Genomic DNA, 11961 nt, shown 5'->3' on the forward strand with positions numbered 1-11961 from the left:
AGGAAGATTCGTAGAATATGAGATAGAGGATGCACTCTCTTAAAAATCACCCCCTTAAGGCCCCGGGACCGGACGTGATTCCAACATTCTTTTTCTAGAAATATTGGCTCTTTGTAGGTATGGATAAGAAGAATCTTGTGCTTGGAATTCTAAACAACAACCATGACCTCTCAAAACTGAATAAAACTTTCATTACCTTGATTCCAAAATGCAAGAAACCGAAGAATCCAAAAGAGTTCAGGCCCATTAGCCTCTGTAATATGGTCATGAAACTTGTAACCAAGATGGTAGCAAATAGGATCAAGCATATCCTTCTAGAGATAATTGATGAGGAATAAAGTGCCTTTTTTAAAGGAAGGCTAATCACGGACAATTCCCTTATTGCGATAGAATGTTTCCACTAGATGAAAAAGAAGAAGAAGGGTAAGAAAGGTGTTATGGCTCTAAAGTTGGATGTGTCAAAGGGTTACGATAGATTGGAGTGGGACATTGTGGTTTGTGTGTTGGAGGCTATGGAATTTCCATCATCTTTCGTGATGCTTATAAAAAGATGCATATCTTCTGTTTCCTACCAGATCCTTCATAATGGCCAACCTGGTACTAGTTTTTATCTAGAGAGGGGGCTACGTCAAGGAGTTCCTCTCTCCCTTTACCTATTTATTTTGTGTGCATATGTGCTTTCAGGGATGATCAAGAAGGTGATAAGAGGCAATAACATACATGGCATTCAGGTGGCAAGGAATGCGCTTACAATCTCCCACATGTTATTCGCAGATGACATACTTCTTTTTGCTCGTGCAAATTCTAAAGAAGCTGACTGTATCATGGGAGCTCTCTCTAACTACCAAGCATCTTTGGGGCAAGTGGTCAACTTGGACAAATCGAAGGCATCTTTCAATCAAAATGTTCTTGATGAAGGTAAAGACATCGTCTGTAACAGGATGGATGTTAAGACTGTGATGATACCTGGGCCTCCCAGTTGTCTTTGGAAGATCCAAAAAGGAAGTTTTCCCTTTCGTAATTGATCGAGTGTGGAAGAAGATGAAAGGCTGGAAGGAGAAGTTCTTATCCAAGGCAGGTAAAGAAGTGTTAATTAAGGTGGTTGTGCAAACGATACCAAGTTATATCTTGAGTTGTTTTAAACTTCCGGAGGGCATTTGTATGGATATTAAAACTATGTTGGATAAGTTTTGGTGGGGTTCTAAGGGGGGGAGAGAAAAATCCATTGGATGAGCTAGGAGAAGATAGCCCTTGCAAATGATGTTGGAGGCCTGAGTTTTCGTGGTATATGTGATTTTAATTCTAGCTTGCTTGGTAAATAATTGTGGAGGCTACACACAAGAAGCACATCCTTGATGGTGAATGTTTTCAAAAAATAGGTATTATCCTAAAAGTTAGGTTCTTAAGGCTCAAGCAGGTTTTGCTCCAAGTTATGCCTAGAGGAACATTTTGAGCACTAAGGATCTTATCTTGGAGGGAGCAAGGTGGAGTATTGGAAACATGACAATTGGATGCCTGACAATGCAGGTTTCAAGGTTCACAGTGCAGTGCGTTGTTTGGACAATGATATGTTGGTTTGTTGCCTTATTGACCAAGACCTCCTCCTTTGGAAGAATGAGCTTTTAAACAACTATTGTGATCCTCCAAATTGCGAGCATTCCGCTATCTTTACAAAAGTTAGATGATAAGTTTATATGGCCATGGTGAGAAAGTTGATGGTTACTTTAATAGATCAGCCTACCATCTATTTGCAGCAAAAAGAGCATCAAATCTGACTGGTCCATCAAGCCTTCCTCACAAAAACTTGTGGAAGAAGATTTGGCATGCCCCTGTGCGCAAAGAATTAAAAATTTTCTGTGGCCGTTCGCAAAAAACATTCTTCTAACCAATCAACACATGGAAAGGAAAGGTATCAGGTTAAACCTTTTGTGTCCTCTATGCCAATCAAGCCCAGAAACAGTCCACCTCTTCATGCAATGCTCCATTACCAAAATTGTGTGATTCTCATGTTGATGTTCGGGACTGACTGGGGAACATGATGATCTACTGGAAATGCAAACGGTGCATACTGCATTGTGGAGGATTTGGATAGGAAGGAAGCATTGGTTATTCAAGAGAGTGAGTGCATTTCAAACCACATATGGTGGCGGCGAGTGTTCAGGGTTTTATTTTAAGATTTACAGGTGAGAAAGAAGGTGGTTATACCGGATGCTCTGGTTTTCAATTCCAATGGTTTCGACTGTGTGCATGTGGATGTTGGTTGCAGGATGGCATATTGGTGTTGGGGTGTGTGATAAAGGCCGTGACGGTAAGATCATTATAGCTAGAAATAAGAAGGAAGAAATCTCAATTGAACTGAATGTGATTGAAGTTCTGGTTATCCATGGTTATCCATTGGAGTCTGTTCTAGTTATCCATTGGAGTCTGTAATTGACAGCTAAGATGAAGTTGTGCTAGTTCAGTCGGTCTATTTTTCTATTGTTTTGAATCCTCTTATCCAAGACTGTTCTATATTGCTCAAGTGCTTTAAAGATAGCTATGTTATTGTTAGTAGAACTTTGTTCACCACATGGTCATTGGCAGAAAGGATGGTTCCACAACCTGACTGGATTGCTTATCCTTTGTGGATAGCCCAACTTCTAATTTATTATTCCTTCACTTCCTTTATAAGTACTTTCTTGTAAAAAAATTGTTTTTTTTTAACTGTGACTTGTAAAGTTTAAGGTAGTATTAATTGTTTTTTTTTTCAAAATTACCCCTAAATAATTATTACATGGAGAGAAAAAGTAAAATAAATGTAATAAATAATGAAGGATATTATAGATAAAAAAAAATATTTGTGTAAAAAGTAACAATAATGATTAGCATTCTTGGTATATGAAAAAAAAATGATACTTAAAAAGAAACAAAGAGAGTAATTCCTTTTCGCAGTTAATGAAATATCATTTTCATAAAATAGTAAAATGCAAAATTGCACCACCAAAAATAATTCTCTTGACAGTATTTTCTGTCAAGATCTCTTGAAAAAATATTTTCAATAAACTTTGCAAATTTTAAGGGTTGACTGAAAATCTCCGTTCCTTGTAACATAATATGAAAATGTGTCTCATAAAACCAAATTTTACATATAAAATCATTAATTATTTATAGGAACATAAAAGATAAATTATTTTAACTTAGTTTGTAATAGTAAAAACATCTTAAAAGGAGTATAAACTACGTCACTTTCATAAATCTCCTATTGTGTAATATGAACAGCACCAGTAGGTGGTTCAGGGTGTGAATAAGAGTCTTAGCTGTAAATGCACCCTTTACACCATTAAATCGAACTCAACTCTCCCTCCAATCATAAGATAGAACCAGCAGGTAGGTATCTGAAGACAACATGCTCAAACAGCACATACGCAGGCAACAGCAAAGTCGGAGACAACATGCTCAAACAGCACTTACGCAGGCAAAGACGGAGGCAACATGCTCAAACAGCACATTCGCAGGCAAAAAAGCAAAGACTTCAACAAAGTCGAACCCGTTCTTTAGCAATTATTATTTGATAATAGGAACCAACTACTAATTAGCAGCAACTGTCCCAATTTTATTTACCAGTTTAGTGGCATTTCCATTCCAATTTTGGACAAAAACATCAAACCAATAGAATAGGATCTCAATACACCAAACATAGCAAACAGAGTTTGCATCAACAGGACTGAAGCAGGATGCATTTGAACATCATACCTGAAAAATAATATGAAAATGTTCGAGCCAGTGACCAAGTGTCAATATTAAAAAAAAAATGAAGCCCATTTGTTGTCTCAACACACAAAACAGTTACAAATTCCACCTATAAGGATAGGGGGACTAAAATGCCACTCAAACACAAAGATTGTATATATCACAAATCATAACAAAATACACAGGAACAAGAGAAGACTGTCAAAGGTGCAATACACTTTATGCCACAACTTGGAAAATTGAGAGTTTGAGACCATAACCTAGTCAAATTGACCAACCCACAAACTATCGATATCTCAAATATGAGCAACTAAGGCTTAAGGGGAGAGCTCCCCCACCAGAAAAGCCTATACTATTCATAATCATTATTTAATTGACACGGCTTTTGAACACATCAAGACCCATTTCAGTAGGATCAGTTGCCTGCAACTCTACATGAATCCCATCCAGCTCCCTCCTGAACCTGTCTTTGGAGCTTGCATAAATCATCTTGCTTCTCACCCTTGCAGTATCAGGTGACCTACACACACAACATACAAAATTGAAGCAGATACAAAAATACAACGCGTGGAAAGCTATAGGTACACATACCAAAATGCAAACATTACCAGCCAATGAAAAAAATTCTGCTCTTGGGGACATTCCCTTCTGTCAGATACTCAAAATCATAAACAGCATAACGGCACTCATCAGCAGGAAGGGATGCAGTGAAATCTTCATAGCCTTGGACTGGTTCACCAAGCTTCTCCACAATGACTTGCTTCTGCTTCTCCTCAATCTTATAAACGATGAACCTATACGTCCTTTTTGCCTTGAGCTCCATAAACCTTAACTTGCAGTCATCATGGACTGCCATACCTGATGCTGCATTTGCCTGTAGAATCGCAATAGCAGACACATCATAAACATCAACTTCAATTGTCACACCAAAATATAAGCATTCAGCACTCGCGCAGGATTTTACACAATTATGTAAATTGTCAATTCAATTTTTTGTATCATAGTGACATTTTAGCAATTAAAGAAAAAAGACAAAATATTCCTCAAACAAAACACACCCAAATAGTTGATCTTTAAGAAGCTGGAAATTAAAGAGTAAATCCGTTCATGGCAAATGATAAAATATTACAGAAAATATGTAGCAAGATAACAAAATGAATAACACTTTTAGTACAAGCATGGTATAGTCCAAATCAAAGAAATATACAATCAGTGATTGGTGCCAAAAAAAAACTAAACAACAAAACGCAGATTTATATTTGTTTTGATGCACCTTCTTCAAGCCAAAAATATATCATGTTTTTTTAAAAACACATCATATCTCAACTCATTAAAAATATCTAATAAAAGAAACTTAGACCTAAATAAATCTGATAAAGAAATATTGTCTAATTAAAAATTACACCAATAATTACCTCAAAAAATAAATCCACAAAAAAAAATAATACAGCTCAGATCACAAAAAACAGAACTCCGCAGATCAAAACGCATCACAGTATAGAATCAATTGTGATAATCCACTAAAAATCATCCTATTATACAATCAGATTAAAAATAACTCAATTAATAAATATGAAATTGATGTCAAAATCAGATCTACAAATGACAACAGATTTACAAAAAAAAAAAAGCGAAGCTGAAAATAAACGATCAGATCAAAGAAGAATCCAGCTCGGATTGTAGTCAACGAAAAGAGCTGAAAACGGATACGAAATCGAGAGGACTAAATTGCATCAAATAATAATTAAAAATTAAAAATTAAAAAAAAAGGTCGAAATTTGCGGAAATTGTTAAGGATTGCAAGAATCGAACGGTGAAAAGTGAGATAAGAAGATAGAGAAAACTCTAACCATGAGTTAGTTGTTGTTGTTGAAGATTTGATTGGAGCGATGGTGGTGGAGAAGATATAGGAGAAGATGTGTTTGTTTTCTCGATCGAGGGTTCGATTGCAGAGAGAGAAATGAGAAATGAGAAATGTGAGGGACAAAGGTGTGTGGTGGAGCGTGGAAGTGTCTTATAAATATCCGCGGCGCGTGTCTTTTCTTTGGCCCAATGGGCGATTGTTCTATATGGGCCAATTGTGCTCCTGGTGGTCCAAATTCGTTTGGGCTTGTGGCCCAAATTATTTCATCTAGTGTTCTTGTATGCTTTCGGTTTGAATTTGTTCAATTGTCTCTTCAAGGGTCCCACACTATCTCTCGCCCGCGACCAAATGTGCCTTTCTTGAGGGTTACATTTCATTCTAAAAGTCCTCCACCTCAAACCAACGAACATGGCACCCTAAGGAAGAAAAGAAATCATGACATGACACTAAAGGAATATGGAAGAAAATTAACACCGAGTTAAATTATAAATATGTAAAATTGTTAAAAATATAATGAGTGACAATTTGAAGTGAAGTTGTGTAGGTATGTATGGTGTTTTTATGATCGTTGTAATGTTAGAGTAAAATTACGTGAAAATTGTGAGAATCTTTGTATGGTGGTAGTTTATTAGTAAGACTTAAATGTATTTTTTGTCCCTCTATTTTAGATGTTTTAAAAAATTGATCCCCCTATTACAAAACATGTGATTTCGGTCCCTTAAATTTGATTGTGTACATGATCTCCTATCTAATTTTGATTATGTGTCAATTCACTAATGACGTGGCATGTACTATTTGGATTTACGCCAGCATTTTCAAATATTTTAATTCCCACCTGTAACACCTCAAAATTTGCCCTCCTTTCTTGGGACTAGCATTATCATTGTACATATCATTTTAGGTCATTAGGCATTGCATATTGTATATCATGTGGTTACATTGTGCAAGCTATCCTCCCAAGTCTTGATCAGAAGATGAAGAAGTCAAAAGTGCAAGCCTAGGGTTTACTGACTGATCATTGGCCATCTGAGGATTGGGCTGTGAATTAGGGTTTTGTGATTCTCAATGGATAGTGGTCTTCATCTTGATTGCAATGATACATCATCATCATCATGGTTGGTTATCATCAAGTGTTGAAGCAGGATTTCTTGAGATTAGGGTTTTGACCACTGGTCAACCCTAATCAGTTGCATTGGGCCAATCAGGGATGGATCAGGAGATGGGGTCTATGATGGATATGGGGTTCATTCTTTGGTTATTTTGAGCTTATTGAGGCTAGGGTTTCACCCTTGAGCCATTTCAGTTGAAGATTGGGGCTCAGACTGATCTATGCTATGCCAAATTCATCTATCAGATGAAAAAGTCAACTGTGGTCAACTGTACATGATCTGATGGATTTGGAGGTGGAAATGAGTTGGATACACTTCATTCATGTTGGAACAAGTGTTATTTGACATCTCAAAGCTTAAGAATGGAGAAAATCAAGTCAGGACAAAAACTGCCAAAAATAGAAAGTGACTTGTAATAGAAGTTTCCAAAAATGGAAAGTTTTTGACCTCAAGACCACGTGTCCAAGGAAGCTTCAAATGAAAATTTGTTCAACATGAAAGTTGTAGGTCTTGTTCTCACCTTTCCAAAAAGTCCAAGAACTTGAAAATCCCATGTATGGTTGGAAAATTATGGCTCAGTGAATTTCAAAAATGACCCATAATCAGGAGGCCATAACTTCCACATGGTTTGTCCAAATTGCAAGTTCTTTATATGCACAAACTCCATTTGACATGTACTTTCATGGTGCATAATTGGATTTTATCAAAAATGGTCAATGCAAAAGGTCAAATTTCAACTGGACAGTTAAATGAACCAGGGGCAAAATTGTCCAACTTGTGAAATAATTGGAATTTTTGAGTGGGGATTTTTGCTACACCTCACAAATGGTATTTGAAAGTTGTTGGAATCATCATAACATGCCTAGGCCTTGTGGTTTGGAATTTGACTTGTAAAATGAAATTGCAAAATTGGACACATAACCATTCACATGTGATTTTCCAAAATACACATCCAATGAGAGTGAAACAAGTTGCAACAGCTCACACATGTCATTTAGAGAGTGTGTGAGCTGTCCATGAGGTGGCAATGAGCTGGCATGGGAAGTTCCAATTTTGCCCTTGTTTGAATTAACACACTTCCACTAATCAAATGCATTTTGGTTAATTGGTGTAATTAAGCTTGGATTAAGCAAGGGTATATATTCCTAATCATCATCTAATCATAACAGAATCATCATTCGTCAAAAATCAGATCTCAAAAACTCTTCATTCTCTCAAAATTTCCAAGAACACAAAACCAAAAATTGACAAGATCTTCCTCAATTCTTGATCAATTTTCGAAGTTCTTTTTGCATTGATCTTGAATCATCTTCTACTCCATCTGTTTTGGGAGTTTGGATCAAAAGGATCTTCCATTCGTGGCTGTTCAAGTTTGCATCATTCATGGCATTTGAAGATTTCGTGTGCTAGGAGCTACTACAATTGAATATAGCTCTTCTGTTCATCTTCCTCATCGTCCTTCTTCAACTGTTTGAGGTGGAATCACGCAAAGAACATCAAGAACTCCACTGCCGTTCCAGGTAATCGAAAACCCGAGTTTCATGATTTCTCAATTGTTTATGTGTGTTTGGTAGAGAATTCATCATAGATCGTTGTGATGCTTATGGTTTTGAAAATAATGGACTGTAGCTCGTGTTATCTTGATTGAAAGTTGGAACACCAAACCCTAATTCACTCGATTTGCAAAATTTAGGAATAATTAGGTTGAATTAGGTGGATATTTGGATTCTAGGTTAGAAGACCTTTCCAACGGATGCTCGTTTGTGGATTTTGGTGGTGATTTCGTGTTCTTGGTGTTCTATGGATTCTGGAGAAAACGCGTGAGGGAGAAGATGAAGTTCTGGAAACTTGACTTGTTTGATCCACAATTCCGTTTGAAAATTCGAATAGAGTGTTTCCCGCTCCCGCGCCTCATAATTACGAAAGTGCCATTAGTGAATTCACTTAATTAATTTAATTCCAAAAAATTGTTAAAAATTCATAATGACTTTAAAAAATTCATAAAAAATCAATAAAAAATCAGAAAAATGTGAGAATTTTTGTGTTGACTTCCTTGTTGACTGTAGAATTTTTTTGACCTATTGGTTGAAGTTGTGCATGGTAATATTTGTGTTTGACTTAGGTTTGTTTCACATGTGCTATATTTGATACATTCTACCATTTTGATTGGGAAATTCTCATATTCTAAAATAAATGCCTGAAAATTTTTGTGGTAATTGTAGACTGGTTGATGTTTATTTCCATGTACACTTTGTGAATTTTTGATTCCTGGTGATTGAGTTATGAATTTTGGAACTTAGGTGTGACAATTTGTGTCACACCTCATTATGTCAACTTGCTGGATTTATTTGAATGGCCTAGACTTGTTAGAATGGAATGAAATTTTGCATGGATGTTCATTAACATGTTAAGATGCTATGTGAATTTTTGTGGAATTTTATGTGGCATTTTCAATTTGATTGCTATTTTTCATCTCTGTTGGTCAAATGTGCAAGCTCATGTGACATATGTTGGTAGATCTTTTGTGAAATGCTCATATGGTATTGAATGATCATGAAATTTGGTAGGAATGTTATAGACACATTGTATGACATCCCTGTTTTGGTCTCATCCATTTCTTTATTGTCTTCATGGATTTATGAATTTTTGAAGTGGCTGCATGTGTTGATGTTGTGATTTGGAGCATATAATTGTGTCTGTTTTTGTTGATTTTCATTGACATGGTTCCATTTGTCCAATTAAGCTAAAATTTGACATGCTAGACCTTGAACATGTTCTGTTTAGGTATAATTTATTTGGGGATTTTTGGAACTGTTTTGATATGGAATTGAATGCAATAGTTCTGTTTGGATGTTTGGTGCTTCATTTGAACTAGTTTGAATTGTTTTGTGCATGGAATGAATATAATGAATGATATGGACATGGGATTAATTGTGTTGGCTTTTGTTTGACATTAATTTGAGTTTGGTTAGAGATACCTTGCTGTTTAGGAATTTTTGTCACCTTTGGACCCTAGGCTTGGCCTAGTGGTCTAGTTGCTAACATTTGATTGATTTTTCAGGATAAAAAGGTGCAATGTATATGGAGAATGATCCAAGTCAATTTAATTGATGTTGTTTGATGTTTGTACACTAACACAACTTTGTTTTGTAGGTTGTGAAGTTTGGGCTTGAGCTCATAGCTTGCCTTTGTTGTGCATTAGTTTGTATAGTCTGACTGATTAATACTTGCTGTTTATTTTGGTATGTCTGAGTACTAACTGTGTTTGACTGTTTCCAGGTACTTTTAGTTGCTCAGTTCCTTGTGAACTTTTGCTTTGCTTTGCTTAAGCAACTTGCATCGAGGTATAACTTCCTAACTTCATGTAGTCTGGAGACCCGGTCTGTTATTTGGCCGGGCAAATAAATGTCTGAAGTCCTCCTTAAGAGGCGATGTTTGTGATTGTTTAATTTTGTGCCTAAGCAGGTAAAGTCCTTAATCAAGGCAATTGGTGGAAGGTAGGGATATGCAATCTATCCCCCACTATTCAGTTGAGTCTTCTCCTTGCTCCCATTACATGGTTGTAGCATTGAGATCACAAGCCCAAGATCTTGTGCAGTGCACATTGTGTCAGAGTCTCTGAGTATAGAAGGGTTCCCCCATTCTGGACCCATGCTCATTTGTCAGAAGCTCTCCCTGGTCAGGGATAAGAGCTGTGAGGTCTGATCCTCACTTCACCTTTCATCTGCTTCACCTTAGCCTCGTAATGGCAAGGTTAAGAGCAAACACAGCCCGTACAGATGACTTGCTGAGGCAGTCAAACCTATTGTGTGAGCCCATTTGTTTGGTTATAGTGGGTGCTATGTGGATATCTGATTGACATGCTTGTTTGAGATGCTTGTTCTCATTTGATGTATGCTTATATTTTGTATGCTTGTATGCTTGCTTCTTTCTTGGATAGGAGTAGTTTGCTTATGCAAGTAGGATAGAAAACCGAACTTAGGGCAACGATGCATGACAACACTAGGCTCGAGTCCAGCTCCCTAGTAGTGTGTCTTCCCCTGGTTTCTGGCTAGTAATTCAGTCCCTTTCAGGGGAACTACATCGCCCTGATCCTCGTTCCAGACGAGGTATGTAGGCAGGGGGTCGTGCGAGACCTCTCCGGGCAACCTTTTTCCTTTTTGTGTGTGTTTACTTGTTATCTGATTGTGTGTTTTGGTTCGGATGCCGACGTAAGTCCATTAATTGGCAGTCGGGCTCCACGTTTGCCTTTTTGATTGTGTTTTGGTTCGGATGTCGACGTAATTCCATCAAGTGGTTGTCGGGCTCCATGTTTGCCATCTGTTTGTGCGTTTTGTGTTGTTTGGCGTGCGTAAGCCGAACTACAGTGGCTCTGATTCCCGTTCCAGACGAGATATGTAGGCATAGGACGCGATGTCCTATCGAGCTCCCTTCTCTTAACCCCACCTGCGTTCCCCGTGTGTGTGTGTGATGTTTAGCAACCTTTTCTTTTCTTAGAACGTGGATCCCGTCGAGTACGACGGACGTGAGGGGTGCTAATACCTTCCCCTTGCGTAACCGACTCCCTTACCCTTTCTCTTTGGTCGCGAGACCATTTCCTTTCCAGGTTTCTCTGAGCGTTTCCTTTCCCTATTTTGGGATAAATAACGCGCAGTGGCGGCTCTGTGTTGTGTTTTTATTTGAGCCTCGCCGGTTGATTTTCGCGGATGCGACACCACCATGAAATTTTAATGTAGAAAATATTAAAAAAACATTTTGGAAATTAAAAAAACAATTTATAAATTGGTGAAATAGAAATTCTTCCATGCACCGTGAAACTGAAACTCTAATCTCCTTTTGGCAACCCTTAATCTCTCAATCATCTCCATCGTTTCTTGTGTGCGTTTTGTATACATCGTGAAATTCGTGCATTTTGTTACGAAGATAAAAAACTCTGGAAGTCAAAAGGAGAGAGTCAAATATTGTGTAACGTATGTATTATTATCCTTGTGGTCCCCTTGGCTTAGTATTGCTAAAGTATGTGCGTGGTCTTTGTGGTCCCTGGTGTTAGTTTGTGTTTGTCTGATTCAATTTTTGTCAATTTTTTTCCAGGCCTGCTATGAGTAATAAGATTAGGTTAAGAATACATCATGTAGGTAAATTAGTTGAGACACCTGTAAAGTGGTATGTAAATGGGGAAGTTACTGAGATGAACTGGAGTTGGGATGTTGGTTATATGTCTTACATGGAGTTAAAGGATATGATTAAGAGTGAGGGTTA

General features: G+C 37.3%; 1 protein-coding gene across 1 annotated transcript; it reads right to left on the reverse strand.

Annotated features, from left to right (window-relative positions):
* Positions 1 to 3861: 3861 nt before the first annotated feature.
* LOC127075883 (actin-depolymerizing factor 2) lies at positions 3862 to 5748 on the reverse strand. Its single transcript, XM_051017388.1, has 3 exons — positions 5580 to 5748; positions 4338 to 4603; positions 3862 to 4249 (listed from the first exon to the last, which is right to left on the reverse strand). The coding sequence occupies exons 1-3, from the start codon at positions 5580 to 5582 to the stop codon at positions 4099 to 4101; spliced, it is 420 nt and encodes a 139-aa protein (XP_050873345.1). The 5' UTR covers positions 5583 to 5748; the 3' UTR covers positions 3862 to 4098.
* Between the last annotated feature and the right edge of the window lie 6213 nt (positions 5749 to 11961).

Source organism: Lathyrus oleraceus, chromosome 1 (assembly GCF_024323335.1).
Source record: "Lathyrus oleraceus cultivar Zhongwan6 chromosome 1, CAAS_Psat_ZW6_1.0, whole genome shotgun sequence".
Taxonomy (NCBI): domain Eukaryota; kingdom Viridiplantae; phylum Streptophyta; class Magnoliopsida; order Fabales; family Fabaceae; genus Lathyrus; species Lathyrus oleraceus.